The sequence below is a fragment of the Xenopus laevis genome, chromosome 4S (assembly GCF_017654675.1).
Source record: "Xenopus laevis strain J_2021 chromosome 4S, Xenopus_laevis_v10.1, whole genome shotgun sequence".
Classification (NCBI taxonomy): domain Eukaryota; kingdom Metazoa; phylum Chordata; class Amphibia; order Anura; family Pipidae; genus Xenopus; species Xenopus laevis.
The window spans coordinates 2,935,505-2,952,796 of NC_054378.1; the positions used below are offsets into that span (position 1 = coordinate 2,935,505).

Consider the following 17,292-nt stretch of genomic DNA (forward strand, 5'->3'; position numbering starts at 1 on the left):
CAGCATATTTTGGGGGCTGGAAAACCCGGCTTTTACTCGAGTATATACGATAATCAAGTGTTTTATACATGTTCAGCAACCCTGACTTTGGTTTACGAGTCTTTTTATAAGTCGGCCAGAGCATAAACTGGGAGGGGATCCTCTTAATTTTAATACCATTAAATAAGAAATAAAACATATGCAGAATTTTCAGAATGTTAAGTGTATATTGTTAGCAGCTTAGGAATTTTGGAAGGCAATAAAACTCTTCACTTGTGGGACGTTGCAATAATAAGAATAAGGCCTCTTTGATGTGGGTTAATTTGTGCTTTGTAATTCTTCACTAAAAATGATTATGACGCTGAAATAATCTGCCACATGGAGTGTTTAATTGTGAAGGAGGAATATGTGGCTTGGCTTGATTTCTGTAAACATATCTTGGTCTTGCTCTGAAAAACAATATCAGATCTAATAATCTTGTAAAGGCCTAGTTGTTTCATGAAAGCTTTCTGATTATCAGTTCAAACATCGCTGTTAAGGAAATAAAATTCAAAGCTGACTGGATGCAGTAGAATGGCCCAAGCTGCTTCCTGCATTTTGTGGCATTAAATATAGTTCTATCCAAATGATTTCAAATGTTTTATTATATGGAACTTCTGCAGGTAAAAGTAGAAAGTCCCTCCTTCCTGCTTTACAGCTCCATCCTTTATCACTTTATCATTTTTAAGCAGTTCTGTGCTTGTTTGATTTAAAGCTGTGGTATAATTAATATACCAGCACAAAACAAATGTATACGGATTCTTTTTAACATGTTATAATATCCCATGTTTCAAGGTAGATGTTTTAGGGGAAAAAAAAATAAAATAAAGGGTGGAAGACTGGTTAGTAGATTGCACGGTAGGCTTTATTCCCCTCTTCGTTTGGATGGTGGTACTAGGTGAGAAGGCAGGTCAGTGGGTAGCTCGTGCCCTTCCAATTTTATTTTAATCAGGTGGTTAGCGAGTGCGAATTCTTCATCATCAAGAAGGCCATCTCTATCTACATCAGCCAGTTTCCAGATCTTGCCCAGCACAGTGTTGGGAAGCTTGGACTTAACCATCTCCTTCTTGGCACTGGCACCTGTAACTTTCCCATTGACAGGCGAAAGAGTGAAGAATATCTCATCATATGTTGGTTTGTCTTTACCAACCACCCAGTCGAAATCGTCAATTCCCTCTCCAGCTCCTTCCCCATAGCCATGTCCAAAAGGCCCATTCCTAGTTCCTTCAAAGGCACCACCCTTCACCACTTGATTTGTCTTCTGAGACTCCTCCTGCTGCACCATGACCATCAGCTTGGCAATGTCACTGGCCAACATATCGTCTACGGTGTCCAGCAATTTGGGCTTTAGGGCCTGGAACTTGGTAAAATCCTGGGTCATCAGAATTTCCTGCAAAAAAAATCAAATGTATTACATAGGCTAAGAATTCATCTACAGGATACCGTTAAGATGATACATAAAATATTAACCATAATTACCTGCATTTTCTTGATGTTGGGAAAGTCTCCAGGAGAAATCTGATGCTCTTTTTCTATTTTCATGTAAATCTCATGAAGGTTGTTGATCAGCTCTTTCTTTTTATTTTCTTTTCCAAATACATTAGGCATCTCTTTTTTTATAGCACTAATTATGTAGGCATGAACCTTGAGAAAGAATAAATCAGAAACGGGACTTTAAAAAAATGTTGTTATAAGACAATACCTTATTTCCGGCAAAGGACTTAAAGGGGAAGTAAAGTCTAAAATAGAATAAGACTAGACATACTGTATTTTGTATACTAAACATAAACTTACTGCACCACAAGTCTAATCAAACAAATGATTTATGCTTTCAAAGTTGGCCACAGGGGGGTCACCATCTTGTAACTTTGTTATACATCTTTGCAAGACCAAGACTGTGCACATGCTCGGTGTGATCTGGGCTGCTTAGGGATCATCCTAAATTATCAAAACAGCAAAAGTCAAATAATATCTGCCAGAAGCCGATACAACAAGACTGATTAATAATCAGAATATACAGACTGCACTGGGTCCTGTGTTGTCATGTAATCTAATGTTGATTTTATAGTTTTTGTATTGTTTAATATAAACTTTCTCCAACTCTGCAGAACCAGTGGCTGCAGCAAAATAATCCTCCAAATAGAATCCCAGTTTATCTGTTTAAATCTGGCTCCATGATCTTTGTCCCTGCAGCTGGAGTTGGAAACAGTAAAGAGGATGTAAAGGCAAAAGTAAAATCCAATACAAATCTTCGCCGACTGCTCTAAAGGGAAACAAACAAAGCTGCTTGAGTTCTGCATGGCTGGGAAGTAAGGCGGGGGCTCCCCCTGCTGTTCATAAGTATGATTGTTTCCCTGCAGAGCAGTTAGGGACCGTCTGACAATTCCTATCCATAGCAGTAAATGAAGGGAGAATTTCACTGCATACAGTCAGGTTTCTTATAAAAACGGTACACATTTTTTAATTAAAGTATATTGGAGATAGGTTTCTTTTTTGTTAAAGTAAGTAAAACGGAGATTTTAATTTTTTGCCTTTACATGCCCTTTAAGAGAGGTTTACATCCAATAAAGGACAAGCTCTAAGAAGCAGGGTGCTGGCTGACAAAAAATACAGCTGACCATAAGTAAATAGCACTGGCCCATATTTATTCATATGTACTGGAAATAAAACTGCCAAAATAAATAAAAAGTTTAAAAGAGACGTACGATAATTTAAAAAAAGCCAACTTTTGCATGCAATTATAAATAATATATGGCGTTGGTTTCACATTGTGCTAAAAATTATCTTTAAAAATGGTCCCTTTAACTGGGCATCATCCACGGCCTACGCCCCTATTTACATTTTGTTATGTTAAATAAAAAACAAAAAGTTTGACTTTGTACAAGAGCAAAGGCCATTGCCGGCAAAATTGTTCGAAACATGAAAATGATATGAGTGTTAACAAGTATTGCTTTATTATATCAATTGCTTTATGTGTGAAGATGCTCATAAAAACTTTTCAATAAAAAAAATGGCCCCTTTATTGGATTGCCCGTGTTTCAAATCCGAGGTGGGTGTGTCCTAACGGTCCCAGCCAGAAGCACTGTATGAGGGGGGACAGCCAATCATAGCCCTGCAGTCACACAAGCAAAGACAGGCTTCAGTTCCCTATCAGGGCAGCCTAGCTGCTGATTGGTTCCTACAGTGCAGTGTGTCGAGTGCTGCCAGCTCCCCTGCAGAGCCTGGGAAAGGAGGCAACAGGAAGTGGAACAGATGGGCGGGACTAGTAGGGATTTTGAAGAAATTTACAATAAAGTAACTCCGAAACACCACTTTCTAAAGTCCATTCCTTCTATATCTAAAAGAATTTAATGCAATGGTACATTCTTGTTTTTTGCATTTGCCTTACATACAGCAAATCAATCCTTCATTTCACTCACCTTGGCTAATCTGGCTCTCTTGATAAGGTCATTGAGTTTACGTAGAGCAGCATTTCTGGGAAGAGACTGGATGTCCTTGAACAGGTCCTGTTCTTCTGCCTCAAACAGTTTGCGGTTGTCTGGGATGAGCAGAGGGTGGGACCAGAAAGAGCCGATGTAAACTCGAACTACTTCAGGAGTGTTAATGATTTTACCCAAGGACCACATGAGGGCTCCGTAAACTCTCATTAACTGCTGAGTCTCAATCTGGTCTGCCTTATTAAGCACTACACGGATCTTGTCCTCGTGGTTTTTCAGGGCTTTGATGACATCAGAAAACTCATCAGAGATGTCCAGCTTGTGAGCATCAAAGAGCAGGATAATACGATCCACTCGTTCAGCAAACCATTCTAGGACTGCGGCAAAGTCATATCCTTAAGAAAAAGAAGGCTTTATTAGATAATATATATAAGTAAAACAATTTATATAAGTAAAAGGATGTAGGGATTCTGTTATGATTTTTATGATGTAGTTTTTATTTCTAAATGACACTGTTTACACTGCAAATAATTCCCTGTACAATATAAAATGTCATTCCTGAAGCAGCAAGTGTATTTAGTTGTAATATTGGTGTGTAGGTGCATCTCAGCTCATTTTGCCTGGTCATGTGATTTCAGAAAGAGCCAGCACTTTAGGATGGAACTGCTTTCTGGCAGCCTGTTGTTTCTCCTACTCAATGTAACTGAATGTGTCTCAGTGGGACCTGGATTTTACTATTGAGTGTTGTTCTTAGATCTACCAGGCAGCTGTTATCTTGTGTTAGGGAGCTGCTATCTGGTTACCTTCCCATTGTTCTGTTGTGAGGCTGCTGGGGGGGAAAGGGAGGGGGTGATATCAGTCCAACTTGCAGTACATCAGAGCACAAGTCACATGACTTGGGGCAGCTGGGAAACTGACAAAATGTCTAGCCCCAAGTCAGATTGCAAAATTGAATATAAAAAAATCTGTTTGCTCTTTTGAGAAACTGATTTCAGTGCAGAATTCTGCTGGAGCAGCTCTATTGACTGATGTGTTTTGAAATTTTGTTTTCCCCTTTAACTTGAAGTCTGTTTTTTTTCTGAATTAAAACTAACCCTGTTCTGTATAAGTTACAAGGAAACAACAAGATGTAGATATATAGTGAATAAAGTACCCCCTCTTGTAAAATATAAGGATATTATAAGTTACCGAGGAGTTTCATGACCATATCAAAGTACGAGGCCGAAGGCCGAGTGTTTTTATACAGGTCATGGAACTCCGAGGTAACTTCTAATATCCTCATATTTTGCAACTGGTGGTACTTTATTTATTATAATACACAAATTTCAGTGAGTCATGTGACAGAAATGACATCAGAACTCACCGTTTATAACTGATGACATCACTACTCACCGTTTATAACTGATGACATCAGAACTCACCGTTTATAAGGATATAATTTACAGGATATTCATGGCTTTTGTGTATTATATTGCTATTACTATCATTTAAAACCCACAGAAATGGAAAAATGTATTTACTTCAGGAGTCAAATCCTGCCATCCCTTATAAGCAAAGTTGGAGTTATTTATACAGATATGGAACCTTTTATTCAGAATGCCCGGGACCTGGGGCTTTCCAGATAACGGGTCTTTATGTAATTTGGATCTTCACACTTTAAGACTACTAGAAAATCATATAAACATGAAATAAAGCCAATAGTCTGGTTTTGCCTCCAATAAGGATTAATTATATCTTAGTTGGGATCAAGTACAATGTATTCTTTTATTATAACAGAGACAAATTTTTAAAAATTTGGATTATTTAATTATAATGGAGTCCATGGCAGACGGTCTTTGCGTAATTCTGAAATTTCTGGATAACGAGTTTCCGGATAACAGATCCCACACCTGTATTCATATTAAATAGGAAACCTGTTGCAAACGCCAAACGAAAACATTGATCATAACAATCACTGCTGTAACCGAATCAAACAACGCCTTAGTCTAAATGTTTCTCCCTGAAGGTGGCGCTGTTTTCACGTTTTCAAATCTTGGGACTATACCAATAATGGTGCTGTTGTTGTGCTCTGGAAACGTTATCTGACAAAAGGTACTGCTGATCATCACAGATTTTGGTTTAGCCCAAACGATTCAGAAACTGTGTTTCTAAATCGCCGGTGGGATGGCACTTTGAGTGCTTCGTTTTCCAAAGTCGCCCGAAGTTTCCCCGTGAGGGGGTCACTGACCCCATCTAAAAGACAAATGCTCTGTAAGGCTTCACATTTATTTATAGTTACTACTACTAATCTTTCTATTCAGACTCTCCTGTTCATAGTCCAGTTTCTTATTCAAATCAATGCATGGTTGCTAGGGTTAATTTGGACCCTAGCAACCAGTTTGCAGAAATTGCAAACTGAAAAGCCTCTGTTGAAATCTGTTTGTTTGCTATGGGCAACATCACCAGTGATGTTAGTCTCCAATGTGATACACAGCATGATAAATAAACCTGCATTATAAATAAACCTGCACGATAGATAAACCTGCACGACAAATAAAGCTGCATGATAAATAAACCTGCACGAGAGATAAACCTGCAGTGAAACTCAAGGTGAGGCCTTACTAGGGACTAGTGATGTGCAGGTCGGCACGATACCTGGTGGTTTGACTTGTTGTTGACCTGCACATCACTACTAGGGACCCATAAGGAAGTGAAGTGATGGATTCTGGGGCAGCATTTATGCTAATCTTCTCATTGCAATACAAAAGGGGGAGTGTCTGCCATGTATTTGGATCCATCATGTGCAATGGAACAAGTTATGTTACAGGAATATCCCAGGGTATGAGTAATACAATAGCTAAAAATCCCTACTGACTGTTGCTTCCTGCATCGCTACAGTATTTTCATGTACAGTAATAAAATCAGTGATCACACAGGCTCCCTCCCAGACCCATCAGCTTACTCCTGAGTTTATTACCTTCTATGGTCCATTGTACCTGCTGCCTGTGGCTCAGATCAATTCAAGGCTCAAAGCACCACATTGCTTCCAACCTGCGTGTATGGGAGGTGCTACAGGTTGCTCGCCATCTGTTAAAGGAACAGTAACATCAAAAAATGAAAGTGTTTTAAATTAATAAGGATATAATACAGTATTGCCCTGCCCTGGTAAAACTAATGTGTTTGCTTCAGAAACACTACTATAGTTTATATAAACAAGCTGCTGTGTAGTCATGGGGGCAGCCATTCAAGCACAGGATACACAGTAGATAACAGATAAGTACTACTATAGTTTATATAAACAAGCTGCTGTGTAGTCATGGGGGCAGCCATTCAAGCACAGGATACACAGTAGATAACAAATAAGTACTACTATAGTTTATATAAACAAACTGCTGTGTAGCCATGGGGCAGCCATTCAAGCACAGGATACACAGTAGATAACAGATAAGTACTACTATAGTTTATATAAACAAGCTGCTGTGTAGCCATGGGGGCAGCCATTCAAGCACAGGATACACAGTAGATAACAGATAAGTACTACTATAGTTTATATAAACAAGCTGCTGTGTAGCCATGGGGGCAGCCATTCAAGCACAGGATACACAGTAGATAACAGATAAGTACTACTATAGTTTATATAAACAAGCTGCTCTGTAGCCATGAACTATATTAGTGTTTCTGAAGCAAACATCTGTTTTACCAGTGCAGGGTAACAGTACATTATATTTTCAATACTTTAAAACACTTTTTTATTTTTTGGTGTTACTGTTTCTTTAATAGCCTCTGCAAAACACGACTGCTTGCTTAAAGGGGTGGTTCACCTTTAAGTCAACTTTTAGTATGCTATAGAATGGCCAATTCTAAGAAACTTTTGTATTGGTCTTCATTATTAATTTTTTTACCATTTCTGAATTATTTTATTCGTCCGACTCTTTCAAGCTTTCAAAATGGGGGTCCTTAAAAACAAATGGTCGGTAAGGCTACACATGTATTGTTATTGCTTTTTATTCCTCTCCTATTCATATTCCAGTCTCTAATCCAAATCAATGCATGGTTGCTAAGATTCGGTTCGGGATTCTGCCCTTTTCCAGCAGTATTCAGCCGAATCCTTTTGCTCGGCCGAACCAAATCCTAATTTGCATATGCAAATTAGGGACGGGGAGGGAAATGGTGTAACTTTTTGTCACAAAACAAAGAAGTAATAAATGTGTTCCACTTCCCACCCTTAATTTGCATATGAAAATTAGGATTCGGATTGCTATTCGGCCGAATCTTTCGTGAAGGATTCGGGGGTTCGCCAAAAAAAGTGGATTCGGTGCATCCCTAGTGAAAACCCTCATTCCTTCTATGAGATGTCACAGCTGAGACATATCCTGGTTTACTGGATGGAGCTTACGGGGGTCTTATCACTGCTGACACAGTTCTTCCGGCATATTGGAATTGCTGAGCCGTTAGGGAACAGGGAACAAACACAGGAACACGTATGGAAAATTAACTGTGACTGTTACTTGGGCGGCAACCATTATACCACTTCTTCCTTAAAGGGGAACTATCGCGAAAATTAAAATTGAATATTAGCCTCAGCATACTGAAATATGAAACTTTCTTAATTATTAATTCAGTACCGTTTCTGAAATAATCAAGTTTATGGTCACTATTCCTCTCTCAGCATCTGTTTCTCTTCATTCTCTCTTCATGCAGCAGTTGGGTGTCAGATATTCACTGACAGTTACATCCAATATATCTTATAGGGGGGCTCCTTTTGCCTAGAAGATGTATTAGAGCTCACTCTATTAAACTCACCAGACATCATGTCTCTCTACATGCAGAATTTGTGCAAAAGGCAGTTATTTTGTTACATTTTGTTTGTACTGGAATCAGTTATTTGACTGAGCGCTAATACATCTTTGAGTTAACGGTTAGTATAATGTAGAGAGGGATATTCTGAGACAATTTGCATTTGCTTTTAATTTTTTATTATTTGTGGTTTTTGACTTATTAAGCTTTTTATTCAGCAGCTCTCCAGTTTGTAATATCAGCAATCTGGTTGCGAGGATCTAAATTCCCCTAGCAACCATGCATTGATTTGAATAAGGGACTGGGATATGAAAAGGAGAGGCCTGAATAGAAAGAGGAGGAATAAAAAGTAGCAATAACAATACATGTGTAGCCTTAGAGAGAACTTGCTTTTTAGATGGGGTCAGTGACCACCATTTGAAAGCTGGAAAGAGTCCGACGAATAAGGCACATAACTCAAAAGCTATAGAAAACAGTGATGAGCACTGAAGCATGGCCACAAAGCAAATACAACAGCCCAGGAATATTTGTAATGTTGCCTGAGTGATGTTGTACAGTGACAAACAGACTTGGGTTCTCAGTAAATCTTTTTTGTGTCATTTTCCTAGGTCAGTTCCACACCTCTTCCGGCCTTAAAACATATACAAGTAGCTTCAAAAGTTACCCAATATAAACATTAGGGTAAGATGTTCTGCTCTCAAAACTTAAATTGATCCATCCTGTCATGGGAAAACATGTTTTTTTCAAAATGAATGAGTTAATAGTGCTGCTCCAGCAGAATTCTGCACTGAAATCCATTTTTCAAAAGAGCAAACAGATTTTTTATATTTAATTTTAAAATCTTACATGGGGCTAGACATATTGTCAATTTCCCAGCTGCCCCCAGTCATGTGACTTGTGCCTGCACTTTAGGAGAGAAATACTTTCTGGCAGGCTGCTGTTTTTCCTTCTCAATGTAACTGAATGTGTCTCAGTGGGACCTGGATTTTACTATTGAGTGTTGTTCTTAGATCTACCAGGCAGCTGTTATCTTGTGTTAGGGAGCTGCTATCTGGTTACCTTCCCATTGTTCTGTTGTTTGGCTGCTGGGGGGGGGGGAAGGGAGGGGGTGATATCACTCCAATTTGCAGTACAGCAGTAAAGAGTGATTGAAGTTTATCAGAGCACAAGTCACATGACTTGGGGCAGCTGGGAAATTGACAATATGTCTAGCCCCATGTCAGATTTCAAAATTGAATAAAAAAAATCTGTTTGCTCTTCTGAGAAATGGATTTCAGTGCAGAATTCTGCTGGAGCAGCACTATTAACTGATGTGTTTTGAAAAAAATTTTTTTTACCCACGACAGTATCCCTTTAACATGACATGTACAACTGCATTCCTGTTATATACACTCAGGATAAATCTGGTTTTAAATCTATATTCTGCCAAGTCTGATTCAGAAGACATACACAAAGAGGCAAGGTAAATATTTAAACATCCCAACACAATGCTTCCTGACAAACTTTAAAGGAGAAGGAAAGGCTTAAAAGCAAGTAAGCTTTATCAGAAATGTCTATATAAATACACCAGTAAACCCTCAAAGTAAACAGCACATTTCTTTCCTTCTATCATGGGCTTCTGTATCAGACTAACTGTTTTCAGCTTAAACCTCCAGGGCTAGGGCTTGAGCATGCTCAGTTTGTTCTCTCCCTTTATTTTTTTTCGCATGACATTATCCCTTTTTCCATTCACTATAAATAAAAAATGTACTGACAAATTAAAATGTGATCACCCAGTAGTGTATTTTTTTTAATATTTAAAGTAGGGATACACCAAATACACTATTTTGGATTCAGCCAAACCCCCGAATCCTTCATGAAGGATTCGGCCCGAATACCGAACCGAATCCTAATTTGCATATGCAAATTAGGGGCGGGGGAAACATTTTTTACTTTCTTGTTTTGTGACAAAAAGTCACACAATTTCCCTCCCTGCCCCTAATTTGCATATGCAATTAGGATTCGGTTCGGCCAGGCAGAAGGATTCGGCCGAATCCGAATCCTGCTGAAAAAGGCAGAATCCTGGCCGAACCGAATTCTGGATTCGGTGCATCCCTAATTTAAAGGAGAAGAAAAGATAAAATGACTGGGGGAGTCAAGTTGATATACCTATAGAAAAGCCAGGAGCAGGTCAAACTATTGCTTAATAATGTATTTCTCTGGTCCTGCTTGCACCTATCAGAGTGGAAGAGGAGTTATTTAGCTGAAGAGCCTCAAATCCTTAATCTATAAAGTCTGGAACGTATTTGGAAGAAACGGGATTCATCTGGCAAGTGCCAGTTTGTGACCATCACTTACATTACAACATGGTTGTTCAAACTGGCACTTGCCAGATGAATCCCGTATGTTTATTCATAAATCTATTTCCCTGGGAATGAACTTTACCTCTGCTGATCCTCTGCTTCTCTCCAGACAGGATTCCGGGTGTATCGATGATGCTGATGCTCTCCAGGACAGGGTTGGGTAACTGAGCGCACATGAACCTGGCCAAAATGAAAGACATGTATGTGTCAAGAACATTGATGCAGGTCAAGCATTATTGTGTCAATTATAAATTCCACCATCCCAACACCAAGGGCTTATTTACTAAACTCCGAATGCCAAAAACATGAAAAATTTGTGCTTTTTTAGTACGAAAAAAATCTAAAACCCCACAAATGTTTCTGGTTTAATTATACCAAGAGGATGGAAAAAGTCTGAATCCGAAAATCCGGCATCTCAGACCTGCCAAGGTTGTATATAAGTAAATGGGAGAAGTCCCGAAGATATTTAGATCTGTGCAATAATCTGAAGATTTTCGGGGAGAAATCTGAGTTTTCGAGTGGAAAATTCGTACGATTCGTTTTTCAGGTTTTTTTTCCCCTGCAAACAAATTTTTTGAAAAAGTGTATTAAAAAATAAGGAGAAAAAAAACCCGTGCGGATTTCGTCAGAGTTGTTGTAAAAAAAATATTGAGATAAATTTGGACTCTGGGCCTCCAAAACACTAATGATTGATTATGGCTTTTGGCCTACCTTGGCTAAAATGTTTGTTCAAATGCCATGGCACTTCCAAAATTATATTTTTGTTACTTTAAAACACTTTATTTTTTTGACTTTACTGTTCCTTTAATCTGCCTGTGTATGATCACCTTAAAGGGGTGGTTCACCTTAAGTTAACTTTTAGTATGTTAAAGAATTTTTTTTTTTTTATATAGTTTTTGAATAATTTGTCTTCTTCTGCTGACAATTTCCAGCTTTTCAATGGGGGGTCACTGACCCTATCTAAAAATGAAATGCTCTGTAATGCTACAAATTATATTGGTATTGCTACTTTTTATTACTGATCTTTCTATTCAGGTTCTCCCCTATTCCTGTTCCAAATGCTTGTACATATCAATGCAAGGTTGCTAGGGTAAGTTGGACCCTAGCAACCAGATTACTGAAACTGCAAACTGGAGAGCTGCTGAATAAAAAGCGAAATAACACAAAAACCACAAATAATATAAAATTAAATCAATTGCAAATTGTCTCGGAATATCACAGATGTTGGTGCTGTCGGGTGGGGATTGCTTGGGAATATTGCCAGTGTCATGTTTGAGGTGTTTACAGGCAGGAAAGGGGCACAATTTTCCATGAAAAAAATCCGAATGAGAGATTTATTTTTACACTACACTCAAATACACACGCACATAGTGTGCAGCACATCTTACAACTGTCAGTAATCCTTTGTATAAGTGTGTTCAGCTGTTCATCCCTGGGAGAAGAGGATTTATAAAGCACTCGAGAAATGCCGACAGACGCACTATGGCAGCACCTGTCCCGGTCCAATCACACAAGCAGCTTTTCCAACACTCTATACAAAATGTGGAATATGGAGCTTCGTTCAAAGTCAAGGCACCAGCCCCTAAATGTCTGCGGAATGAGGAGAAATTCTGATATGAGAAGATCTGACAGCTGCCGATATCACAAGGACATTCCCATTCCCACAGGGATATGCAAAATCCTCCGCAGGGATTCACACACATACTTCTCCAGGGTGGAATAAAATAAAAACATTTACAGGGTGAGGAATATGCAGCTCACATTGTGCCCTCCCTGTACTGACAGAGCCCAGAAGCATCAATTACTAATCCCCAATAACAGAAAATTAAACAAGCAGATATTCTCCATGCACTCTAGAAATAAGTACTGCTTTATATATATATATATATATATATATATATATATATATATATATATATATATATATATATATATATATATATATATATATATACCAGTGGTAACTACATACTGACATATGAAATAGATCACTTCCTAGCCCTAGTAAAGTACAAGTAGCACTGCACAGACAATATTCAGGCCTATGGTGCAGAGAGTTTGGAGTATTGCTGAGTTCAGGCTGGAAATAATGGTGGTTGATGTCCCCCCCAGCACTTGGGATCCACTCTAATGGAAAAGCTGGCAGTCACAAAGAGACCAACCATGTGTTCTTGGCCAAAAGTTTCAAACCTTTATCTGTATGTACTGTACCTCGCCCACTGCTCGGAAATAAAAGATCTCATTGTCATGGGTGGTTTCCGGCAGTGAAGAGCCTGAACACATTGCTGCAAATTCACTTTCACTGAAAAATGTGTCACTAGGGATGGGCGAATTTTTTCACCTTGTTTTGCCGAAACAAGGACGCCCATAGACTTGCATGACTTTGTGCGTCAAAATAAAAAGACGCATGTCAAAAAAATTCGGCGACAATTTGCCGGTGGCGAATTTTTGGCGAAACGAAACGGGTCAAATTCGCCCATTCCTTTGTGTGACAAACGCTGGCACAGAATATATCACTCATGCCGACTTCCCCCGAGTTACAGAAGGGCCACATTAAACTCATCTCTACATAGTGAAACTCTTGAGAACGTTCCAGGATAACCTTCAGCTCTCAAAAGGCAAATAGAGGAGATCTCCTGAGAGACACTTGATCCCAATAACAATCTCACATTCACAGGCACAAAGAAAGAAAGACAAAAGAAGAAAGAAAGAAAGAAAGAAAGAAAGAAAGAGAGAGAGAGAGAGAGAAAGAAAGAAAGGAGAAAGGATCTCTTTATGTCTGGTGAGGAAAAGCAATTAGAAAAAAGGAAGGAAGGAAGGAAGGAAGGAAGGAAGGAAGGAAGAAAGAAAGAAAGAAAGAAAGAAAGAAAGAAAGAAAGAAAGAAAGAAAGAAAGAAAGAAAGAAAGAAAGAAAGAAAGAAAGAAAGAAAGAAAGAAAGAAAGAAAGAAAGAAAGAGAGAGAGAGAGAGAGAGAGAGAGAGAGAGAGAGAGAGAGAGAGAAAGAAAGACTGCAAAATTTAGACTTGATCTCACATTGAAAAGCAGGCAGAAGTACACTTCTTGTGTAACAGAAGAGAAAGAAAAGGAAGAAAGAGAAAGAGAGAGAGAAAGAAAGAGAGGGGTATATTTATCAAAACGTGAAGTTCCGCCACTCTCCATTCATTTGTATGGGATTTTTAAAGGCGTATTTATCAATGGGGGAACTTTTTACCCATTGATAAATACGTCTTTCAAAATCCCTACTAACAGCAACTACTTCTTGTGGCTACAAGAAGCCACAAAAAATACTCAACCGGAACAAATTTTTCCTGCCCTAATGTGCCAAGCCCGAGTCTCTAAATGCATGTTGGGTAATGTGGTTTTTGTTTAATTTGCCAAGTTGAATGTAAGACTACAATACCCAGCATGCAATGGGACTGACTTGTGTAGAAGTCGGGAGTTCCCACATTTTGGCCTCTGTACCCCAGTCTCCCGTCACTCTTAAGCATTCTCACTTTTTCCACTCACTTTCCTCCATGTCAGACAATTTTGGGGCAAAAACCACCAAAATGTCTAGAGGTTGAGCTGTTTTACCAATATTTAATGAAATTGTATTTGTATTAGGGACCCCTATACCTCCTGGGCCCCCTCTGTACTTACCCCCCTGGTTACGGGTCAATCTGTCCCATTTTACTTCATGGGAAAAATTTGAGAAACAGTGAAAATTTGTAAAAGGCATATTTTCATATATATTCATCTATTTTTTAGACTTTTTTTCACAGCACATATTGTGCTATTTTGGGCTACTATTAGGGAAGGGGCACACAAAGCTACTGGGGGAGATTAATTGTCCAGCGACAAATCGATTCGGGTCAGGGCACACGCTCAGATTCAGGGAGATTTGTTGTCCGGCGACAAATCTCCTCTTCTTCCTGGCGACTAATCTCCCAGAACTGCCTCATGAGGAAACTTCCGTGACTTCAAAAAGCCAAAGTAATCTGAGTGCCATCCCGTCGGCGATTCACATACTAGCTGGTGGGATGGCACTCGGATTACTTTGGCTTTTTGAAGTCATGGAAGTTTCCTCATGAGGCAGTTCTGGGAGATTAGTCGCCAGGAAGAAGAGGAGATTTGTTGCCGGACAACTAATCTCCCTGAATCTGAGAGTGTGTGCCCTGACCCTAAGGGTGGTGGGAGACGTGGCTACTGGGGGAGATTAGTCGCCGGCGACATATTGCCTCTACTTCGGGCGACTAATCTCCCAGAAATGCCTCCCGCCAGCTAGAATGTAAATCGCTGGCGGGATGGCACTCGGAGCACTTTGTTTTCCAAAGTTGCCCAAAGTTTCCTCGTGAGGCAAACAAAGCGCACTGATTGCCATCCGCTGGGGATTTACATTTTAGCCGGTGGGAGGCATTTCTGGGAGATTAGTCGCCCTGGAAAGGAGATTCGTCGCCAGGCGACATATCTCCCTGAATCAGAGTGTGTGCCCTGATCCTTCTTCTTCGACTAATATCCTCAAACTGCCTCCCCGCCGGCTAGAATCTAAATTGCGGGTGACCCTCGGAAAACAAAGCGATCCGAGTGCCATCCCGCCGGTGATTTTGATTCTAGCTGGCGGGGAGGCAGTTTGGGGAGATTAGTCGCCCGAAAAGGAAGCTATTTGTCACTGGGTGACTAATCTCTCCCAGTAGCTTCGCGTGCCCCTGCTTTAATGAGAAAACGCCAGCGCAATGGCACTCGCGGTGCTTCGATTTCCGAAGTTGTCTCATGAGGAAACTTCGGGCGATTTTGGAAATATAAGCGCCGCGCAGGCAATTTTTCATTTTAGCAGGCAGTTCAGGGAGATTGTCGCTCCGAAGAAGAGGAGATTAGTCGCCAGACGACTAAATCCCCCCATGTGCCCCTGCCCTCAGAATGCCTCTTGGCTGGTTTTGGGCTAGGTAATCGTGGAGTCGAGGGAGCTGTCAGTTACTTAAAGGGATACTGTCATGGGAAAAAATGTTTTCAAAATGAATCAGTTAATAGTGCTGCTCCAGCAGAATTCTGCCCTGAAATCCATTTCTCAAAAGAGCAAACAGATTTTTTTATATTTAATTCTGAAATCTGACATGGGGCTAGACATATTGTCAATTTCCCAGCTGCCCCAAGTCATGTGACTTGTGCTCTGATAAACTTCAATCACTCTTTACTGCTGTACTGCAAGTCGGAGTGATATTACCCCCCCTCCCTTTCCCCCCCCAGCAGCCAAACAAAAGAACAATGGGAAGGTAACCAGATAGCAGCTCCCTAACACAAGATAACAGCTGCCTGGTAGATCTAAGAACAACACTCAATAGTAAAATCCAGGTCCCACTGAGACACATTCAGTTACATTGAGAAGGAAAAACAGCAGCCTGCCAGAAAGCATTTCTCTCCTAAAGTGCAGGCACAAGTCACATGACATGGGGCAGCTGGGAAATTGACAATATGTCTAGCCCCATGTCAGATTTCAAAATTGAATATAAAAAAATCTGTTTGCTCTTTTGAGAAATGGATTTCAGTGCAGAATTCTGCTGGAGCAGCACTATTAACTGATGTGTTTTGGAAAAAAAACATGTTTTCCCATGACAGGATCCCTTGAAGGGTAAAGCCACACTGGGTGTTTTGGGGAGATTTGGTCGCCTGGCGACTAATCGCCTCGTCTTTTGTCTAGAATGAAAAAACACCGGTGCTAATCAAAAGTGGCGATTCGTTTTCCGAAGTCGCCGGAAGTCCAGGCGACCAAATCTCCCCAAAAAGCCCAGTGTGGCCTTACCCCTATTACACTGTCGCATGCAACTAAACCACAATCGCTGCGACACTGCGACTGCGTCTGTGAGGCAAAGGCTGCAGAGTTTACCGATTAAGGAAGGCATTCCCGAAGGCGCTGAGCTTTCTGAAGGGTTTCTTGGGGTCCACGACGAGCGCGTTCCCGGGCATGACCCCCTGTAGAGGCGCGTGCATGACGGCGATGAAGGAGTCAGTGGTGGGCTCGGGGCCGATCCTCATGCCGGGGAAGTCGCTCTCCAGGAGGTGTCGGATGAACGTGGTCTTGCCCGTACTGTACTGTCCCACCAGCAGCACCATGGGCTTATTGTGGAAGTCGGCATCTTCCAGGGCCGGAGAGTGGAACTCGTGGAAGCGGTAAGTCTCCTCCAGCGGCAGCAACTTGTGCGAGTAAAGCTTCCAGAGACCCTCGGCCACCGTCTGGAAAAGCTCCGGTTCTTTCTTTCTCCGCGTGTCCGTATTGGTCCAGCTGAACATGGCGGAGCCTCTCTCCTGTCTCCCAACGGCACCGGCAACAAATGCTTCTTCCACGTGATCAGATAACGGAGCCGACGTAACCTCCTCACAGCCGGCGACAGCTACAAACTCAGAGTGAGGGAGATGGGCGTGGCGCTAAGCGCGCGGGTGCTGCTGGGAGTGCACGAGAGGATGGAGCTCTCTACCTCACACGGTCTCACACACACACACACACACACGGTACTTCTTGCGCCTCAATAAAAGTTAGGAAAGGCGTTGTACTGCTAAAGTCTTCCACAAGCAGGGCTGCCAGGTCTAATCTTCAAAACCAGCCCAAAACTAGCCAACAGGCACTTCAGCCGTAGCCCAAAAATAGCCCAATATGTGCAGTGAAAAAAATAAATATATGTGAAAATACGCCTGTTTCAAATTTTAGCTGATTTGCAAATGTTTCCATGAAGTAAAATTGGGCAGAT

General features: G+C 40.7%; 1 protein-coding gene across 1 annotated transcript; it reads right to left on the reverse strand.

The window, feature by feature from the left end:
• Positions 1–346: 346 nt before the first annotated feature.
• On the reverse strand, positions 347–17,035 carry ehd1.S (EH domain containing 1 S homeolog). Its single transcript, XM_018260069.2, has 5 exons — positions 16,434–17,035; positions 10,656–10,753; positions 3,438–3,850; positions 1,498–1,662; positions 347–1,408 (listed from the first exon to the last, which is right to left on the reverse strand). The coding sequence occupies exons 1-5, from the start codon at positions 16,835–16,837 to the stop codon at positions 884–886; spliced, it is 1,605 nt and encodes a 534-aa protein (XP_018115558.1). The 5' UTR covers positions 16,838–17,035; the 3' UTR covers positions 347–883.
• Positions 17,036–17,292: the final 257 nt, after the last annotated feature.

Bases quoted from the DNA above. Each gene is read 5' to 3' on its own strand.
- ehd1.S (XM_018260069.2), bottom strand. From the start codon at position 16,837: ATGTTCAGCTGGACCAATACGGACACGCGGAGAAAGAAAGAACCGGAG. The intron at 3,851-10,655 runs GTAAAGTTCATT...CTTTTTCTTAAG, and splicing joins GAAGCAGAGGATCAGCAGAG to GATATGACTTTGCCGCAGTC. The intron at 1,409-1,497 runs GTAATTATGGTT...TTTTTTTTGCAG, and splicing joins CCAACATCAAGAAAATGCAG to GAAATTCTGATGACCCAGGA.